Consider the following 20908-nt stretch of genomic DNA (forward strand, 5'->3'; position numbering starts at 1 on the left):
GCAACATCTGAGCCTCGACCACGGGTTCCACAACCGAACAACGACCATCTGTCAAAATGTCCGACCAACTAGCGGATCAGTTGAAAGCTACTAGTCTGAGGTAGGTTGACCGCCTTCCCTTCTGTCCCAAACCCAGCTGACATGGTTTTGATAGCTCAGGCCCGGAAGACTGGAAAAAGGGTCTTAACCTACCTGCCAGGGACACAAGACAACAGACCGAGGATGTTACAAACACGAGGGGTCTGGATTGGGAAGACTTCATACACGACAGGGATCTCTTGATGGGCATTTTCGAGGCTGGCTTCGAGAAACCGTCCCCAATTCAGGAGGAAGCGATCCCCGTTGCCCTCACCGGCCGAGACATCCTCGCACGCGCAAAGAACGGCACCGGCAAGACCGCCGCTTTCGTCATTCCCGCCCTCAACAAGATCAACCCCAAGGTCTCCAAGATCCAATGTCTTATTCTCGTTCCCACCCGTGAGCTTGCCATGCAGACATCCCAAGTCTGCAAGACGCTCGGCAAGCATCTCGGCATCAACGTCATGGTGACAACCGGCGGAACTGGCCTGCGGGACGACATTGTGCGTCTGCAGGACCCAGTCCACATCGTTGTCGGAACACCAGGTCGTATCCTCGATTTAGCTGGCAAGCAGGTGGCCGATCTCAGCGAGTGCCCAATGTTCATCATGGACGAGGCTGATAAGCTCCTGTCACAAGAGTTTACCCCCGTCATTGAGCAGCTTCTGCAGTTCCACCCCAAGGATCGTCAGGTCATGCTGTTCTCCGCCACTTTCCCTCTTTCGGTCAAGGATTTCTCGGACAAGAACATGACCAGCCCGTACGAGATCAACCTCATGGACGAGCTTACCCTCCGCGGTATCACCCAATACTATGCCTTTGTTGAGGAGAAGCAAAAGGTTCACTGCCTGAACACTCTGTTTTCCAAGCTTCAGATCAACCAGTCCATCATTTTCTGCAACTCTACCAACCGCGTCGAACTGCTTGCCAAAAAGATCACTGAGCTTGGATACTCGTGCTTCTATAGTCATGCCAAAATGGCTCAGCAGGCGAGAAACCGTGTCTTCCACGACTTCCGCAACGGTGTTTGCCGTAACCTGGTCTGCTCGGATCTCCTCACCCGTGGTATTGACATTCAGGCAGTGAACGTCGTCATCAACTTCGATTTCCCCAAGAACGCCGAGACGTACCTCCACCGTATTGGTCGTTCTGGTCGTTATGGTCACCTTGGTCTTGCTATTAACTTGATCAATTGGGATGACAGATTCAACCTTTACAACATTGAGCGCGATCTTGGTACTGAGATCCAGCCCATTCCTCAGACCATTGACAAGAGCCTCTACGTGTACGAGAACCCCGAATCGATTCCCCGGCCCATCTCGACCTTCAAGCCTATTGCCCAGCAGCCGCAACAGCAACTGCAGCAGTCGCAACGGCCTCAACAGTCTCAACAGCAACAGCATTTCTCAACACAGACACAGCCGTCGAACCAGCTCCCGCCTCAACAGGGTAACCAACAACTTGGCTTCAATCCCCAAGCTCAACAGCCTCACAGACCCATCCCCCAGGCCCAGGGTGATTGGCAAGGGCAAAACGGTCGCCAAAATGGCACAGGTGCTTCCAACAACCAACCCAGGCCCACCAACTACCAGAACAACCGCGGGCAGCCCGGTAGCAGTGGGCCCCGTGGAGGTCGTGGACGTGGTTTCCAGGGCCAGGGAGGCCGTCAGAACCAGAATTACGGTGGTCAGCGCGGTCCTCGTACCCAAGGTCAGGGCCAGCCTCAGGGTCCACTGTCTGCCCAGTAGGGTAAACTCTCCCAACAAGTTTTGGAAGGAGGGGGATATGTGGTAATGTGAGGAGGTGTGCGACCATGCATCGCTTCCACGTTGTTTTGTCTTTGAATTGTACATATTAGTCGTTTTTCTCGGCCATCTCTTTCTGTTCCTCTCGAACTGTGAATGGGCTACCATGACGACAAGTGTCGTCCCTCGGCCTGTCAGGTTTGCGTTTACGCTACGGCAGACTCGTCTATCACACTCTTTACTGCCGACCCTGCAGACAGTTCAGCGACATCGACGGAACTGTACTACGACACATTCTCTTTTGGAGTTTGCCCCATTTCACGGATTTTTCGATACGGTCCAGCTTCATCCTGTTCGCATTCACGGCTTACAACGCTTCGGCATGGGCGCGGAGTCTTGGGTGGTGTGGGGTTTATACGTCTTTGTTGGCTTTACGGCGGAAGCGGCTTTATACTCCACGAGGCGCTGCGAGATTTCTTTTTCCTCCATTGAAACGCTTCCCATCCCTTATACCCAACACAGTTCCTCGTTCCTCGGATTTCCAGCCAATTTCACCTCTCGATCAAGACACACGCGAGCAGATCATTTTCTCATTTTGGCTCTCACATTCTCATCAGTTGATGATCACACAACTCAATAACATTGGCTCTACAGGCGGATCAGGCTCTATGGATCACAAAAAGGTGCGCACGCAAAACTCAATACATGACGGATGGACGGGCTTTTTGTCATGGCTGGCGGTTTCACAGATATTTCGTGTTAACGGAGGAGGGGTCGTGTTTTGTTCGTTCTGGTATGGTGGGCTCACATAAACGGCGTTATGGGTTCGGCTTTTGGGCGGCGCGTGGCATGATGGTCAGCCAGGGTCAGCTGGCTGCAGTTGATCATGGCTTGGAAAGGATACCATTTTTAGGTTGCGCCTCGCTGGTTGTCGTTTTCTTTTTTTTTCTTAAATATTCGGATGACTTGGGGAAGGGAGGGGGAGGTATGGATTTTGAGTGCAATCTGCAGTGTGCTACATGCATAGTGGCGGAAGGAGATATCGACATATAGATGGTTTGTCGACGCTTTGCAGGACTGGCGGCTGTCTGCACCGTGAGGAGACGGGTGGCCAGGAACGGCTTGAACGCGACTTGGTCCTCACTCGAGCAAGAATTGGTGGTGACGTCGTAGGATGGTCACGCACTGGCTCTTTGCCGGAGGAAGCGAACTGGGAAGGAATGGCACAGCGAAAGGAAGGGTTGGAGGATGTTTGAGGAGTGGGAGGATGAGACAAGCCTTTATCTCGACAGTTGGTGTTGACGGGAGCGGGGATGAATGGATGTTCAGTTGTGGTTGGGAAAGCTGTGTTTGGTGTTCCTTCGGGAGGCTACATCCAGCGCCATCCACATAGCTGGCTGTCCAGCGAACCTTGTGGTAATGCAGCCATGACACTGCTGCACGACGCAAAATCCTTGCCGCAAGATTGTTCAGCCGTTGCTCATGCACCGCCTTTGCCCTTGTCCGGCCTGTAGTGTTTGTGGACGGCTGGCATCCGCCATTGTGGAAAGGAGGCATTTTTGGATTTTATGAATCCGTATGCCACGACAACAACCATCACCTCCGGAGCCTTGGTACGAATGAGAAGTCATTGGCTCAGGCACGACGTGCAAGAGCGCCACCCCTATACGAGGCATCAAGAGGCCGGATGAGAAAAAGAGACGAAAACCACGATAAAACAACTGGAAAGGAAGAAAAGAAGAGGGAGACAGCCCATCAGATGGACACGATTTGATGATCACGGATATGCGACCTGGCGAGCATGGACCGTGACGAGTGGTGGACCTCTGGACAAGGTAGATAGCATAAGATGTGCACATGAATGTTATCTTTTGTCTCTCATCACAGTTCTCACGATTCTATCGTCGTTTGTCGTTGTGGTTTTGAGTTGTTGGTTCAGCTTTTCAATGAGAACAAAAGGTGATGCGCGGGCTCGTGGAGCCGAAACTGAGGAACAGCACCGGAGGCCCCGCTCGCCGATGGAACCCAAAAAAGAAAAAAGAAAAAAAGGTAAGTTAAGTTGATCCGACCCAGGCTCGATCTGGGGACCTTCAGTGTGTTAGACTGACGTGATAACCAACTACACCATCGGACCGTTTTTAATGAAATTGGGGATCAAAAGTTGAGCCCAAGTACGCCACTGCCTCAAATTACCATCTTGAGGATACTTCCCATCGATAACCGGAAGGAACCGACGTGATACAGACACACAAGAAGCTCTGTCTTCATGCCTGCCTCGACCATGTTCCTCATGGAGGTGAAAACTCATGTCCCGAACTGCAACTCAATTCTACTCAGATTCCTCGATCAGTTTGTGGACTCTTAGTGATCTTTGGCGCGATCTTCCGCGATGTTTTGCGACCAGGCCTCCGATGGTCTTGAGATGATAAACTCATCCAAATCGCAACACAAACTCGTCGTTTTCCTTTTTGAGAAGCATATCCGCACTGAGCACGACGCACACAAAGGCAGGCCATGCTTTCCCCACAAGAATGCGGAGGTATCGTCGCCATCATCTGTCCGGCTTCATGGCGCAAAAGAAGACCGCCGGTTGGCCAGTCTGCCATTTTCTCATCAAGAGAGGATGCCGTGGGCTTGCATCCTCCACCCCACAAGAGGAACAAAGTGTTCATTCGATGCCTGTCAGCACCATCTCATAACGGTAGGGGGCGGCGGGATGTTAGCCAGATGCGATGGGTAGGCATGGCAAACAAAGAACGATAGCCTCCGGTACGTGGACATTTGCCTTGGCCCGCAACGCCACCTGCCGGATCGCCATTCTCGCAAAGACCTTCCAGAACCACACGCATCATGAAGCCCTCGGGGTTGGGAATTTCACTTGGTCTCTTGTCCATCGCGGTCTAGGCACTGTTCAACTGTCGATTGTGAACACGTGGACCTAGCACTCCCGCCTCACCTCTGCCAGCTTCACAAGTCCAGTCAACAGACTACCTACCAACTTCTTTGTCCGCCCTGCGAAGCCAAGCCACGTCTTTGTCCCCAACCCTGCTCTGGCTCCACGATCGAGTCTATGCAACTCATTCTCCATCTTTCTCTCCAAAAAAGAACTGTCCCCAGTAGACCCATCGCCCAGTTGACAAGTTGATCTTCTCCAATAGGTTTTCGGCAGGGACTGAATGCTCTACGACCCAATCCCCGGTTTGCAGTTTTCAAGACATTTCTCTATGAGAACATTCCGAACTTCATTCATCCGATACAGCATTTAGGAACATCAAACAACTCGGCGATATCCCGAATACAGTAAAAGATCAGCCGGTTTCAACTCTACCAGCAGTGGTCAAATACCAGTCGATTCTCATTTAGGTGCTCGACTCGTTACCAGAACATGGAGGTATCTCCGCCCGGTCACTGGCGTCCGGTGGCCAGCGCTGCCGGGCCTGTCGATTATATCCTTGCCGGCATATCGACAACATTGGGAACCATTACACGGTTTATACGATCCGTTCGAAACGCGCATGCGGACCTTTCATCAGTTACCCGAGAGCTTTCCGACATGCGCCTCTTGCTCGAGCTGCTGCGTGACGAACACAGTATTCCTCTCTTATTGCAAGCGCAGGTACTGTCGCTTCTGGAGGATTGCGGTAATGTGCTTAGTCGGATAGAGGACACTCTAATGCAGTGTCGTGGCGCAGATGAATGGGTATCCTCAGGAAAGGCAAAAATGGCGGAGGTTCGAGGGGACATAGAGACGTATCGGCGTGCGCTGGGACTTGTCCTTGATGTTGTGAATTACCATCAGTAAGTTTTGCCTCGATTTGTTCCTTGAACTCTTCTTCACCCAAGATGCTCTTGAAACTGACCTTTTTTTTTTGTTACCTAGGTCACCATCCAATTCCGACACCAGCGACTCCAAAACCTCCAAATGTCAGATAACGACCGAAGTAGACCGGTTACGCAGTCATACTGCGTTGACAGGCCTCGACAATAGGAACACTTGGCTCGACCCATACATGAATGCCGTGATCAACTGTCTGGAAACCACGGGTGCTGATTCCCCTGTCATCAAAGACGATAGCCCTCTCAAAGATCTGTGAGTAACATGAAACCTCTGCAATGTCATGCAAAGGCCCGCTAACAAAGCCGAGAAACAACGATTCAACGTCCACATCCGTCGTCGATCCTGTACAGAACGGCGTTAGATCTTTAAATCTCGAGCCACAGCAACCGGTGAAACCTCCTACCACCCCAACACACCAAGAAGGAAGACAGTCATCGCCAAAGTATGTCATAAGTAGCGTCTACGAATCAGCGGGACCATGGTACCCAACCGGAGCCATAGCACTTCCCTTCTATAGCGGCGGGGAGAACCCTGCATCAACTACTTCAAGTCCGAGGAGGGGACCCCAGCAAGTATCCCCACGACTTCGAAATACGCCTCTGGATCCCTCGAGACATGGCCCAACACCGGAGTCACCTACATCCATACAGTTCTCACAAAGAACACAGTCGCCCCCTTCTAGCCAACAAAGCTGGGACCAAGGTTCTCCATCCGCGAGATCCGAACCTTTTGAAGCCAGCTATGTACCACACCAGGATTTGCGAGCTGACCGATGGTCCGAATCTCAGCCAGTTCAAAATCCCGAACAATATAGGTTTACATCCACACCCAAATCATCACATCAAATGCTACGCAGTGCAACAGCTGGATCTGTTGGAGCCTCTATATCGTCTGGTGAAAGCTCGCGAGGTTATTTCCCCAACCTCCAATCATCCGGGTCGTTGGGGTCAGGGACCTACCGCGTCGGTTACGATAGTGGGATCTTCCCATCAACGGCCGCGCCATCTATAGCTACAATGTCGACTGGCACATTGTCAGCAAGTACAAGTACATTATCCCCGGCTACTATACACGACTCTCGCTGGTCACCAACGCCCCAGGCCCAAAGCCAACAATGGCCAGCAAACACCACTCCTCTCAGTCCTCCACCTCAATGGTCCCACGGCAAGTCAACAGATCACGTCCCTGCATATACAAGCAGCACAGCGACTGTGCAATCACACCGAGCCGAGCTTGTACCTGTACGACATCTTACCGACAAGGACAAAGGCTCCGACGTCTTCCATATCGACTGTTCACCAACAGCTTCTTATTTGGCAACCAAGCATTCCAACAACACAGTTAAGATATGGGCGATTGCGAAGAACACGGTTCATAGCACTATTAAGATCAAATCGTACGTGCCGGCGCAGCCTCGTTCAAGAGAGTACTTCGTCCGGAGCCATTCAATTTTATCCGAAGGTCCCACGTCCCCTTGCTTTATAGGCATCACTACGCATTTTGGGTTGGATCTCGAGATCTACAACTTCACCAAGGGAGGATCTGGAAAGAAGGTCCAGGTTATCGACGAAGCGCACCGTTGGGCTGCCAGCCACAAACTTGACAACAGTTACGCCCCCCTTGTGATATACCGGCCCGGGGCTGACCGGATCGATCGATACTTTCTATCACGTAACCCGGGCGCTAAGAAGCCCTTCTGGGAAGATGCAAGCAGCTGCATTGATCTGACAAAGGCTGATCTTCCTTTCCTTCCCAAGTATCCCGAGCTAGCCTTCTCCAACGACTCACCCTTCCTGATAGCTGCCGCAGGCCCCAGACCTGGCGACCCGCCCAGGGACATCAACTCAACCATCCTCCTCGTGGCCTGGCATCTTACTCCTGTCCAAGGAGCCAAACTTCAGGCCCGTAGTCCCGTTAACAGCATTCATTCGCACATCCAAGAGTCTGGCGATCCGAAACGACACAAAGCCTACCGCTTCTGCGCGCCCGCTTACACGCAACTACAAACGGCTCTTCCCTCCGTCCTCGTCTCCCACGGCAGCGTGACCGTCTCCATCTGGATCCCCGCCAGCCACGTCAACATCCCGCTCCCCGGCGACAAGTTCAGACAAACGCGAGTTCCCACACCCGAGCGCTTCGTCCTAGTATGGGACATGCCTACCAACACGACCAGACTGATTCCCATTCCCAACGTGCAAGCGTGCGTGTCGCCAGACTGCCGGCTCGTGGCATACTGCGATCCTGAGATGCAGAAATTTGTCATCCTCGACGTGGCGACGGCGGAGGAGGTTTGGAAGTGGCCGGATGCGGCAAAGGTGAGCGGGTTTGCGAGCTTTGGGCAGTTTGAGGCTATCAAAAAGATTACGGTGTTTGAGTTTAGTCCGGATGGAAAGTGGTTGATTGTGGGCGATGCGAGTGGGGCGCTGGGCGTGTATGAGGTTAGGGATTTGGGGACGAGGTTTGAGTTGCTGGATCAGAGCTCGCTAAATGGAGTCTCGGAGCTTGGAGGGAAAGGGGGGCTTCCAAAAGGGAATGTTGCGGAGCTGATGTAGGCCGTGGGGAGGTATGAGCCTGGTGATGGTGGACCATGGTTTAACGTGTGTGCAAGTAATTTACGGGATCGGATATATCGTGATTAGGGAGGCAGAAACGAGGAGGGCTTGTTGCATAGTCATATTTGAGACGAGCCACAAGAATATCTTGTCAGCTTGAAATTGTACTACGATTGCCAACTTTCAAGCCGGAAGGAAGTATTTATTTATTCGTTGCTTGCACAGCAGTTCCTGCATTCGTTCGAGGTACAGTCCGCAGAACGATATAAACGATCTGAGAAAGAAAAAATTGACCAAATGAGAACAAAAAACGTGTATATTAGGAAGTTGGAACAGGCAGAAATCTAGCGAAGGGGATAAAGGTGAAAAATTTACAAAAAGTTTGGGACCTGGGAGGCTCGAACTCCCGACCTCAGGATTACTCCGGTATTTACACCGGATCATAGTTAGATATGAGACCTGCGCGCTAGCCAACTGCGCCAAGGTCCCTAGCGACCTGCTGTAGGCTGTTGATGGTAAAACGCGCCAAATGCAGAGTTCAAGTAGGGTTTTGGAGATAGCCATTGCGACACAACAGATTTTCAGTATCTGGACGGACACTCGTCATTTTCGGCGGCGCATGTGCTTGTTATTGTTGGTATCAGATTGAAGTACTGTTTTCAAGGGCAAATGATTTAGTGTTTTTGTTATTGGATTTTTTTCCTGCTCATAAGTCGTCATTGTCTGCCTAGGGCCGGCGAAGCAATGTGCATGGCTACTTGCACCTGCTGCATGCCATTTACTTTTACAAGCAGGAGGGACCAACATACTGTACATGGAGTTCCCCCACATCCGAGAAAAGAAAATATCGTCAATAGCAAAAGGAAGTCATTGGTGTTCAAGGAAGGAGCTACGACCAGGGACAGTTAGAAGCTGGATGGCTGATCTGGACGGAGTAGGCATACTGGTACCGCCCCAAGGCTCTTTGCACATGACCACCCTTTTCCTCTTTCTGTCTCATCCCAAGTGGACGGTGGGGTTCCTTCACCGGAGTCTCCAGTCATGCTTTCACCTTGACTCAATTTTCGCTTCCCGATCAAGATGATCTTAAACAGAACATTGTCAGACAAGCAATGGTGTTGGGGCGGTTCGTGCCACCCCACTTGATCTTCAGTCTCTTCTTTCCAGCTCTGTACTGAACAAGTGGCAGACTTCGTAGCCATCTTACAGAGCAAGTCCTCTCCAAATCATCAACCCCCCACCTTTCTCCAATTCTTCTTGTCGACCTTCTTTCTCCTCGACAAACAACTTTCAGTACCTCGTCTCGCCCACACTGAAGCAGCAAAAACGGCGCATCCTCTCATCATGAGTCCTAAAAAGGCCGAGCCTGAGGCAGTGGCATGGCCGCTTTTCGGGAGGCTCCCCGTGGAAATACAAATCATGATCTTTCACGAGGCGCTCCGGAAGCCTCAGATTCACTTCGCTGATGCGTCACGTCATGAGGTTGACCCGGTCACATGGAAGCTGGACCTGAAATCCAGGAGTAAGAAGAAAGGCGACACTTCTGGCTACCACCTTGTGGAAAATATCCAGGATGTTGCGCGCGATTCTCCTGTCGCGGCTGAAGCGATCCTCAAAAGTGCCCTTCAGCCACTCCTTCTGCCTATTCCAGTCCGCCCGAACAACGACTGGCGGAAGATTGACGCCGCCACGGATCTCGTGGTCTTCGAATTTAGTGTCGACAAATCGGGCAAGCTGTGGCTTTGGCACCCACGGAACCAACTCGTCGATTTGAACCCTCTCGCCAGTCACATCGACTCCAGGCAAGTCCGTAAAGACTTGAGGGGCATCCGAAAGGTCGCTTTTGTTTATGGTGGGAACAAACAACCTTCCGCTGGGTCGAGCGAGAGTGTATTTCAGTGCTTGCAACATCACAATGGCAGACATTCGGGGCAAAAATTCTGTCCGGAGGAGCTGCTGGGATTTATTTACCAGCTATCTGACATTGAAGCGGTCTATATCATTCTCCACCACAGGGTAAATAAAAAACCAGTGACCAACTACGCGGCCAGCTACTTTTCTGGTAAGTTGCTCTCCTCATGAACTCTCTTCATGGAGTGCTTCATTTCTCCATCACCTTGCTTTTACTCCCGCTCGCCATACGAGTATCTCTCGCCTAACCAACAATTACAGTCCCTGCCGCTACACGAAACACATTTGGCCTCAAGACTTTCTACTCCACCACCAGGAGCTACATCACTGTTCCCCTTCCTTCTTGCGAGATAGGACCGGTATTCCACGCGACCTGGAAGACAAAGGATTACATCTGGCCACATGGTCCATCACCACCACTTGTCAACGCAGTCCGCGAAGCGGCTATGGCCCGTCCCCCGGACTCCAGAGAGGGACGTTATGTGGAGCATGTGCGCAAACTATCACATCTAGCTCACAAACTGGACCATCATGAAGAGGTCTACCTCTTGGTTGCGGAGATGATTCTGCAAATACGCGCAGACCAAAACACTCCTCTGTCGCCGGACTGGCCTTTGCCAACCCCACCTCAAGTCAACACGGCCCAGTTCAGGACTCTCAAACAGCATCACAAGCAGCGTTACAATCTTGAGAACTTCACCAAGGAGAGGAGAGATAATTTGGAGTTCGGCATGTTGCTCATGGTGGATGAGACGGCTGTCTTCAAGAACGAGAAGAGCAAGTCAAAGCCGACTTCGTAGGCTTTGTGTGTAGAGGGTTGTTCTTTTTCTTTTTAATCACTGGGGTGAATTGGGACTACAAGCGAATGAGGATCAAGCAGGCCCCTAAGGGGTTTTGTTCATTCAAGGGAAATGGTGGCAAACGCTCTGTTTCCATCGCAGGGGGTTTCTTGCAAGATAGTTCTGGGTTTGGGATGAGTAAAGGTTGAACTCATACTTTCCACAGGCACAGCTGATATAATTGGCATCAGGTTGTTATTGCGGGGAGGTCCGCATGGGACGATTGAGAAAATATAGGCCTCAAATATTGCAAGGAAGGGTAGAGCTCGAATTAGACAATAATGCGTCAACTTCTATGTGAAGACTGGCCTCCTCACATGTTCCCACGTAAAGATGATAGTGTACCATGGACAGTGACCCAAAACACTAACGCCTAACGCCTGTCAATGAGGCCCACAACGAACGCCATATATGCCCTGGAACACCATTTCGCCAGACACCAGACATGATTAACTTTAATGTCTCAAGCGTCAGGATCTGCATCCTCCTCCTCCTCCGTACCGAAACCACTGGTCCTCCTCCTTCTCTTTCTCATCATCCTTTCCCTCACCCTCATATTCCGGCGCTCTATATCCTCAAGCCCATCATCATAACTACCGCGACCACTACTCCCACCAGCACCTGAGTTCCCAGCTCCCAAATCACAACTTGCACCATCTCCACCTTCCCACTCCTGCATGTCCTCGTGGACCTGATCCTCCTCCTCCTCCTCCTCCTCATCAGCATCCTCCTCCTCCTCTTCCCTCCCTCTCTTTCTCTTCTCCCTCGACATCCGCGCCGTCGGCAGCCCCTCTGGTTCTCTTCCTGGCATCTCATCCATCCCCTCCACCCCCGAATCCATCAACACATCTTCAATAACCTCCTCAAAAGCACCCCTGACTCCCTCCACAATCCCCTCCCCCAGCATCTTCATCCGCCCCTTCCACATTTCATCTCTTCTCTCCAGCGCGCTCCTGACTCTTTCCCTTACCACTTCTCTGTCTGAGCGCATCTCCCTGACGTCCTCCAACAACTCCCTCTTTTCCCGCTGGAGTAAGAGCGTCTCGCCGCGCAGTCGATCGCTTTCGATTTCGAGTTTCTTGACTAGTTGCAAAGCTACGCGCAGAGAGCTTTGGGCGCGGGAGAGGGAGGCTTGCAGGGTGGTGTTTTGGGTGGTGAGGGTGGCGATTTTTTCGGAATGGAGTTGTTGTTCTTCTGGGCCTCCTCCTCTGTTTAATGCTCGGGTTGGTGTGGCCTCCTCCTCGTTCATGCCGTTGTGGTTATGGTGGAGATTGTGAATGGTGGTGGCTTCCGATGTTCGTCTCGAAGAACTTGATGTCGACCTTGCTCCATGTCGGGAGTTGGAGCATGGTGTTATAGGGAGTTCCGTGCCTGGGGTTAAGTTGTTGATGGGTATTATGGCCCTAGCGGTAGCCGTGGCCATAGCCATGGTCATAGGGCCGGTGGTGGGTGGGGTAGGAAAGAGTCTTGGTCCTGCTGCTGTCGCTGTTGCTGCTGTTGTTGTCGTCGGAAGTAGACGATGATGACGTGCTCGACTGCCCGAGGGAGGTGGTGTGCTACAATCCAGACGGGCACGAATAGCCTCGCTGAATTGCGAGGTTGTCAAGCTAAGAGCTTCCGTTTCTGATCCTGAGCCGGGGTCGTGATGCCGGTGATGGTGATTCAAAGCCATGTACTGCTGTTGTCTATCTTCCCCTTCATTCCCCCTCAGATCTTCACCCTGCCTCATTGACAACGCGGTGTGAAAGGTCAGATTATTAGGTGTTTCTGGGGAATGTGGTTGTTGTTGTTGTTGTTGAAGAACAGCAGTCTGCCTCTCCGCCTTCTCTCTCTCCATCTCCAACTCCCGTGACCTCGCAGGGTTCCTCTCAGCGTCCACCATCCCACCGTCGAGCTCCAACTCCACGGTCTCGTCGTCCTGATGAAACCTTTCAATCGTCTCGTTCTTCTCCTTCAACTCAGCCCTGAGCCTTTCAATCTCCTCCTGCGCTTCCCTCTCCCTCTTGCGCCATTCGGTGTAGGCGCGGTTCATCTTCTCCTCGCCTGAAGTGCTGCTCAGAGAAGCGCTGCGGTGGGTCTGGATGGTGTGGCGCTTGTGGTGGCTCTGGCGAAGGGGGAGAATGTGGCTAGAGGCAGTTTCGGTGCCACGATCTGCTTGGTTGGAGGTGCTGGGTTGCTGTGTTGATACTAACTTTGTGAGAGCAGACCGTCGAGGAGATGGCGTGGCTGTGTTGTCATTCTTATATGTGCACTTTGAGGAGCCTGGCGCTGGGGAGGGGGGTTGCAACGATGTGCGCCGGACCATGGGTGTCAACCCAGTTGATGAGAGCTCGTCTTCCACCAAACCATTGACAGCGCCCGAAGAAAGTTGCAAGTGTGTTTTGTTGCCCCGGACGGTGACGGTCTTTGTTATCCTATTCTTCCAGTCTCGCCGTGGTGTAGTCGGGGGGGTAGGTGGTGATACCTCTCTTGTGCATGCGACTGAGGGATTCCTCTTGATCGCACTTCGCCGCCCTACACCGGAAACACCAGGAGTGCGGCGCACAGTTCCAGTCCCAGTTCGGCGCGTGCGTCTCAGCGCTATGGGGAGGTTCAGTTCATCGATATCCTGGTTGTGGTCTGTCATATTTTGTCTGTTGAGAAAGCTCGCTGAAGACAGATAGAAAGATATAGGAGGGATAATCCCATATGGATAAAGTGGAAGGATACACAATGCAAACGGATGGACAGTATGAGAAGAAAAAGCAATGTTATCAGCCAGTTGGCAGCGAGGCAGAGAGCGAATCGGTTCAGAGTTCTCCTTGTAAAAAGTGACAAGATTCCTTCATATGCAGGACTGATGGGCAAGGACATTGTAAGAGGACTCGGGACTTCTTAAAGATTTCACGGCAAGCCGGAATCAATTATGCTGTCAACTCGCATCACTGCCGCGTCTTGAATTGACATTTTTTTCTGATTCTTGCGGGCACAGACAGTCAGGTTGTGTGGGAATTGTTCGTTCGTTGTTGTTTGTTTGTTTTCCAGTTTGGGAATGTGGGGTCAAAACAATCCAACGAACGAGAACGCGCGACCCCCCTGTAGCTTCACAGTTCACGCAGACCTTCGGCATGGTATGTCTCATGTGAATGAAGGGCCCCAACGCTGTTGTGTTGTTTGGAGGTTTTGTTGTTGTGGGGGGGATCGGAGCTTGTAAATAGCTATGTCATTCCAGTCAGCAGCTATTGTTTTGAGCGTAAACACTCAATGCAGGATCAGGCCGTATTATTTTTCTTGCAACCGCCAAAGAATCACCCGTATGGCCTTACCCAGGGTCATCGAGTGAAAGGGGCCAAAGTTGGCTCTGTAAACCAAAAAAGCAAGGGAGAACGCATCCGCGATTATGGGCTTGCCTGCCATTGGCATCACCTTGATCACGAACTCCCTAAACATGACAAAGTACAACTCGATAAGACCGACATACCTAGTGTTTAACAGAACAGTAATATCCTTTTGACGCCCATTCACCATCCCCCCCGTGTGCCATGTTCACCTCGAACAATACAAGACATACCAGTGATACCAACACCGAGGGTAGATTCAACTACCATCTCAATGGCCCCATCGCTTTCTTTTTTTCTCAATAGAGAGAGGGCCAAGATCCATCTGTTTATTCCTGGAGAGGCCCTACGCCGCAGAAACCGCATATCTCGGCAGCAGCGCCATCTTCTCCTCCGGACTGACTTCGCTATCCCCATATACCATGCGCATATTCTTATCCTTACTCTTACCCTTCTTCTCCCCACCAGCAGAGTCCTCTCCCGCCCTGGCAGGCGGCTTGCTTCCCTGCTCCGCAGCACGGATAAGCTGATCGATCTCGTCGCCCTGGGCTCCTCCTCCTTGCCTCGCCGCGCCAGACACCAGCTCATCGACAGTCGAGGCTCCGCCGGGGTATGCACCTGGTGGCGGCACGGCGCCACCGTTGTAGTTGTTGTAGTAAGGGGGTCTCTGCGGGAGGGCTCCGCCCGTCGGTCTGGCGGGAAGATTGAAGCCCGGGCCGCCAGGCGCACCGGGGGGTGTGGGTGTCGCGCCGGGAGGGGGGTAGACGGGAGGATATGCGCCGACGACACCTGGTTGTCCTGGGGGCGGGAAGGTACCAGGGACGCCGACGGGTGGGGGGTACGGGAATCCTGGTTGCGGTGGAGGAAGAGGAGATGCCTGTTGACGCAAATGGGATAGGTTAGCTTCGTCTATTGCTGTAAATACAGCGGCGAAGTCATAATGGTGAGAACTTACGCCTTGCGCCGGACTCTGTCCAGTAACCGGCGACACAGAAGCAGGCTGGGCTTTCGGCGCAACAACAGGCACCGGTAGCACGCCGCCATTCGCCTTTATCGCCGCGACCTTTGCCCTGTGGTCCGCCAACCTCTTCTTCAGCTCCTCGGGAGTTTCGATCTTGATCTTCTTGGCGGGTCCCTGGCCACCAGCCTGTCCCGGCGGGGGGTTTCCCGTGGCGGCATGGCGCTCGGCCTGTGCTGTGTAAAAGTTTGTGATGATGCGCTGGTTGTGCTGCTGGACAATGTCGTCGGGGACACCCTCCATGCCGAAGATCTCAATGTCGAGCCCTTGACGGTTGGGCAGCGCGTTCTCAACCTTATCGAGCGATTCCTTGTGCACTTGGTTCATGTGGACGGAGAGACCGCCAGCCGTGTTCAGTCGCTTGCCGCATCGGTCGCACTTGAAGTGCTTGGCTTTCTGGTGGGAGATCAGGAGCTTGAGATCCTCAAAATCACGTTCGCCTGGGCAGATCCAAGCAGCGTATTAGTCAAGATACATAAAGAAATAGCTCAGGCAGGTGGTACGTACAGTAGTAACACCATGGACGAGCAAGGAGCTCCTCGACGTCGGGGTGTCCTCTCTTCTTTTTGCCCATCTTGATTGATCTGTCGTTGTTTGTGCGATAGAAAAGAAAGATTACTCCAGTTCAGATTATCTTGGCAAGAGTCAAAGTGGTGATGGACGGGCACAATGTGGGGTGGTCGTTGTCGTCGGCGTCAAATGAAGATGGGATGGGAATGGTTCGTTGTTCTTGGTGGGTTGGCGATGATGGAACTCCAACTGAATGAATTGAGCTTTTGGTTCGTTAGGTACCGCGGCGGCTGTCGCAGCGACGCGCGCGGACGACAAATGTTAAGCCACAGTAGCAGCAAGCTGGGTTCTACACTACTTGATGTAACTGTGGCTTGTAGCGTCTCTCTGTCAGACTCAGCCACACCCATTGCACGTGATACCCCTCATCATCAACATTACCACCACCACCATTGGTCATCGGCGCACTACCAATTGAAGAGGTATCATGAGTAGAATTTCGCCAAGTATATACAAGTAACATGTACTCAGGGACATGTTTTTGACTCGCAGCCTTCTACCAAGCAATGCAGAAACCGTCATTGGAGTATTGGACGAAAGAAACCAGAAGGCCATCTCCAACTTCACCACACCTCCGACCAAAGAAATGTACAACGACAGTACACGAATGCTATGCAAACACCCATCTAACCTAAAGTGACGACGCTTAACCCTTATCCAGCAGCATTGCTTCCATGCTAATTACGCTATGCAATACGATCGCTCCCCCCATCCTTACTGCCACAGGGAAGAGCTCGACTTCTTACCAATCGGCCCAGCCCCAATGGTAATTCTCCTATTCTTACCATCAAATGATCCGAACCCGCTCAGCCTATTCGCGGCCGTCGTCCCTGACGCAGAATTGTTATCTTCTTCACCTCCGTTTGGACTTCCCTTGCCGAAGCCACTTCCATTTCCATTAATCCCCATCCTCCTAGGTTGAGCATTCGTCAAACCAATGCCACTTTTCGGCCCCATCATCCCGCTCTCCACCAGCCACGCGCTATTCGGACCCAAACTGGCCCTCCTAGCGGCCAACCCTGTCGTCCCGCTTCTAACAGGAGGCGACCCCGCGATAGTCGGCAACGGAATACCTCCCTTCCTAGTGGTAGCCACCGCACCCGACTTTTCTAGACCACTGCCCTTCCGATGTCTCGAAATACCATTGGTGGCGCTAGCCAGTGGGCCGCTGCCGCCCACGCCCATACTGCTTCTCCGCCCAGCTCCTCCAAGTCCCGGGTGGCCGCCCGCACCGATGCTAGCACGGTGGTGAGCGCCCATACTGGCTCTTCCGTGCAGACTGCCTCCGAAACTGGCTCTGTGACCGCCGATGCTCGATCTGCCGTGGCCGACACTGGCCCTATGCGAGACTTTGGCGATGCTCGGTCGTGACGCCGCTGGCCCTGGAGTCGAAGCCGAGCCGTTACCGCCACCGGGGCCGTTTGAAAGTGGCGCCGCGCTAGACGCCCTTCGCTTGGCCTTGGCGATCGACGCTGCGGTGCCCGACATCAAGCTAAGCCTGTCGCGACGTTTCTTCTCCTGCAGGGCCGATCTGAGTTTGAGGGGGTCGATGACTAGGGAGTTATCCGAGTCCGTCGAGCCTCCAGAAGCTGAACGGGGTGAGGTAGAGAGGCGGCGCGGAATGGCCGAGCCGAGTGACAATCGAGACGATGACTTGCGCGCGGTGATGGGTGGCTGGTTTTCGTCAACCTGTTGTAAGGAGGACGTAGTTGGTGGTTGTGGAATCTTGGGGCTTCCGTCGTGGTTGCCGCTGCTTATCGTGTTCGTCGTTGAAGGAGCCGCGTTCGGCGGTTTGGCTGAGTATGATATCGGCGAAGAGTAGGCACTAGCTGCTCGACTCACGGGAATGCTCCTCAACGGCTGCGCTGGTCTATCCTCGTTACCTCCATTCTGCTGTGATATGGAGTTATTGCTGTTGGCCAGGTTCAAGTTAAAGACCGGTGGTGGCTGCGATTGAAGTACTCCGTTACCAGTGATAGTCGCTCCAGGGGTTGATCCAGCCAGTGAAGTCCTAGACTTGGACAAGAATCCGGCCTGGAACCGGTTCGGCTTGCCGATAGATAGCCCCGAAAGATCTGGGATCGATGACAATGCCGGGCCGGCCCCGTCGTCCATTTCTACGTCCTCGTCGGTATTGTCGCGCTGTGGAGGTGGAGGGCTCTTCATGCCGCCAAGGTAACTCGGCATCGGCGGTCGAACAGGCGAAATGCCATTTTCAGGCTCGCCCGGACTAGAGTCCCACTTCTGCGGCGTCTTCTCAAAGTCGGCTAGTGTTCCTTCTTCAGTTTCATCGTCTCTCCATCGCACAGAATGCTTCTTCTTTACGGGCGTGAATGTAAACGATGTGCCGGCCTTCTTGGATGATGCGTAGGCAACCTTTCTGGCCTTTACTGGTGAAAGATGAGGAACGCTCTCCCCGTCCCAGCTCTCCAGTTGCCCCTCTACATCCGCTTCCGGCTCCGTCGAGATGTCCATAGCAGTCTCAGTCGAAGTCGGAATTGCCGTTGTCAGCGCCGCGCTGGCGGAAAACACCGGTTGGGGAATCGTCTTTGCGCCATTAATCGCACCACTTTTCCTCCTCAGTTTGGGCACACTGAGTCCTGTTCCCTGGTACCCAGCCGTCGAAAGACTTCCATCAGGCTTGACGACCTGGCCAACCGCCTGAAGTCCCGTCTCCAACAGCCTATTCACCATCGCCTTCGCATGCTCCATCGCCTGTCGCTCCTCCATCCTCAACAACTCCTCTAGGCTCGCCATGATCTCAAACTGCGCCATTAGTAATGTCTGTAAGATCGCTGCATTACCAGCCTTATCCTGCTCAACTACCTCGTGGTACGCATCGCGCATGAATCCTGTTCTTAGTAACTCCGCCTCCCGCGCGAGAATGTCCCTTTCAGCGTTGCAACCTTCGCTGTTCCCGCCCATAGCAGGTAATTGCGAAATGCTGTGCTGAAACGCTGTATCAAGGGCTCGCTCCCAGTTACACCTCCCAAGACGCTGGTGGATATGATTTCTAGTGGTTTCGAGCTCGTTCAGGATCCCGACGGCGGTCTTGCGGATGGCTGTCAAGGGAGCAGGCATCTCCTCCTCACTCGCGCACCCGCGGGCATCGCAAACGGAATCAAAGGCTGCAATCCAAGACGACAATAGACCGATCCTTCTCTCAATAGCGCGCTGCTGCTTCATGAACCCGATCACCTCCATGCGGTCCTTCTCAGCGTGCTCGTAGGCGGCGTGCAGCCTGGCCAGGCCCTCTCGCACTACGGCATCGCGCTTCTCGCTCTGCTTGAGAAACTTTGCGAAGAAGACCTTTTCGGCATCGCGCTGCTGGGCCTTGAGCTCGTTGATGAGGGCCATCTGCTCGTCAATCTTGACCAAAAAGTCCTTGACGTGGCGATTCACGTTGAAGACATTGCGCGTGACCTTTGTCTGGATGTTCTTGGCCCGGTTCGCGTACCGCAACGTGTTTTGCGTTTCGTCAAAGTGTTCGCTCGACGGGCTCACGCATACAATCATGACCGTCTTGCAGTTTCCGCCTAGACTGAACTTGAGCAGCCTCGTCAGCTTGCTGTTTCGGTAGGGGACATGGTTGCTCTTGCGCGGGTCGCAGAGCGCATTGATGCAGCTGCCCAGCGCAAGGAGGGACTTGTTGATGTTGGCGCCCTCAAGCAGCCGTTCGCCACGGTTCTTGGTTGCGCTGGCGCGCTCGCTTCCAGCCAAGTCGATGATGGATAGCGTGGCCATGGTATGGGGTTCATTGACGGCAGCGTTCCGGTCTTTTTGCGCCACGTTGATTTGCAGGACGGCATGTGAACGTGACGAGACCGCGTTGGCGGCGGTGGGGGATACGGTGCGGTACTCGTTGCCTTGTACTATCATGTCCATGACCTCCTGCACATCCTTGGGCTTGTGGCTCGTCAGACCGGCGACGCTCACTCCTTGATTCGAGTCCTCACGCAGCATCAACCCTTGCTTGTTCGTGGCGCTGCCAGGAGGCACCAGCAGGTCCCGAATCGTCTCGTTGTAGATTTCAAGGTAGGAGAGCGTGACCTCGGTGTGTTTCTCGCCGCTGCGCTCGTTGATCTTTTCGAAGAGCTCCTGCATGGTGAGGAAAATAATGCCCGGAGATTGTGGCGTTCCGGTGATGGTGTGGGTTTTGCCGCAGCCGGTGGCGCCATAAGCGAAGACAGTCGCGTTGTAGCCGTCAAGGACACTATCCAGGAGGCCCTTGGTTGTGCCTTCGTAGACTTCCACCTGGGAGGCGTTCTCGTCGAATATTCGGTCAAAGGCAAAGACTTGGTCCTTGACTTTCTTGCCCATCGCTGGCACGACTGATCGAGAGAATTTCTGAATTGGGTTATCTTCTGGAGGATCGAAAACACTTGTCATCGGCGGACTTGTTAGCGTCTCTGGTTTTGGATATCTCATCGGTCCTGCATATAGGAAAGAGAACCTACAGGCATCTATCGTCCACCACCTTGATCACGGGCCGGATTCCCCTCTGGTTGAGTTTTGGGGTTGGCGCGGCCGCCAGCGACCCGTCTCCCAGGAATACCGTGCCTTCATCTCTCCTGACCCTGTATGCAATGGCATCTGTCAGCCTCGGTTCGTCCAGTCTGTCGAGCGCGTCATGTGTAAGACAGTGGTATTGCTCACAGTTGGGCAGCTTCTCTAATTGTAAACGGTCGGACACGAACTATAGCATACTTGAAGTCAGCCAGCGCATTCCTCTTTGAACAACAAAGCAAAACAAAAACAACAAGCAAGAAAGCAATGACACGGACCGCACAGAGTTGCGAAACATACCTGCGACCGTAATGGACGAAGCGTTCGGGTCTGGATAGCCCGACATCTTGGGGGTTTCTTATCCTCGCACCTCCACCTGTCTGTCTGCTGATGTCCGTAGCCGGCTCGGCCCACCTTCTTTTCCTTTGGTCCGGAGCCGGCGTCCTTCTTGTAGAGATTTTGGCTGCAAAGCGAGGGCCCGGGTAAAACAAAGGACCGTTAAAGTATGTGTATTGGAATGCTAGGTAAGTAGGC

At 53.1% G+C, this 20908-nt stretch overlaps 6 protein-coding genes across 6 annotated transcripts; 3 read left to right on the forward strand and 3 right to left on the reverse strand.

Moving 5' to 3' along the window:
* Positions 1-56: 56 nt before the first annotated feature.
* Positions 57-1826, forward strand: NEUTE1DRAFT_46597 (uncharacterized protein; the record flags this gene model as incomplete). The annotated part of the gene is made up of 3 exons (XM_009854434.1): positions 57-100; positions 155-1462; positions 1655-1826. The coding sequence occupies 3 exons, from the start codon at positions 57-59 to the stop codon at positions 1824-1826; spliced, it is 1524 nt and encodes a 507-aa protein (XP_009852736.1).
* A 3566-nt stretch (positions 1827-5392) lies between these two features.
* Positions 5393-8213, forward strand: NEUTE1DRAFT_85588 (uncharacterized protein; the record flags this gene model as incomplete). The annotated part of the gene is made up of 5 exons (XM_009854897.1): positions 5393-5621; positions 5704-5913; positions 6023-6452; positions 6638-6842; positions 7147-8213. 5 exons carry the CDS (start codon positions 5497-5499, stop codon positions 8211-8213), a joined length of 2037 nt encoding a protein of 678 aa, XP_009853199.1.
* A 1344-nt stretch (positions 8214-9557) lies between these two features.
* Positions 9558-10924, forward strand: NEUTE1DRAFT_111904 (uncharacterized protein; the record flags this gene model as incomplete). Its single annotated transcript, XM_009854898.1, has 2 exons — positions 9558-10275; positions 10386-10924. The coding sequence occupies 2 exons, from the start codon at positions 9558-9560 to the stop codon at positions 10922-10924; spliced, it is 1257 nt and encodes a 418-aa protein (XP_009853200.1).
* A 502-nt stretch (positions 10925-11426) lies between these two features.
* On the reverse strand, positions 11427-13589 carry NEUTE1DRAFT_85589 (uncharacterized protein; the record flags this gene model as incomplete). Its single annotated transcript, XM_009854899.1, has 1 exon — positions 11427-13589. The coding sequence occupies one exon, from the start codon at positions 13587-13589 to the stop codon at positions 11427-11429; it is 2163 nt and encodes a 720-aa protein (XP_009853201.1).
* An 803-nt stretch (positions 13590-14392) lies between these two features.
* Positions 14393-16049, reverse strand: NEUTE1DRAFT_147899 (uncharacterized protein; the record flags this gene model as incomplete). The annotated part of the gene is made up of 3 exons (XM_009854900.1): positions 14393-15157; positions 15236-15738; positions 15806-16049. 3 exons carry the CDS (start codon positions 15870-15872, stop codon positions 14627-14629), a joined length of 1101 nt encoding a protein of 366 aa, XP_009853202.1.
* A 252-nt stretch (positions 16050-16301) lies between these two features.
* Positions 16302-20720, reverse strand: NEUTE1DRAFT_147900 (uncharacterized protein; the record flags this gene model as incomplete). Its single annotated transcript, XM_009854901.1, has 4 exons — positions 16302-20249; positions 20326-20445; positions 20525-20564; positions 20675-20720. 4 exons carry the CDS (start codon positions 20718-20720, stop codon positions 16583-16585), a joined length of 3873 nt encoding a protein of 1290 aa, XP_009853203.1.
* Between the last annotated feature and the right edge of the window lie 188 nt (positions 20721-20908).

The sequence above is a fragment of the Neurospora tetrasperma genome (assembly GCF_000213175.1).
Source record: "Neurospora tetrasperma FGSC 2508 unplaced genomic scaffold NEUTE1scaffold_5, whole genome shotgun sequence".
NCBI lineage: Eukaryota > Fungi > Ascomycota > Sordariomycetes > Sordariales > Sordariaceae > Neurospora > Neurospora tetrasperma.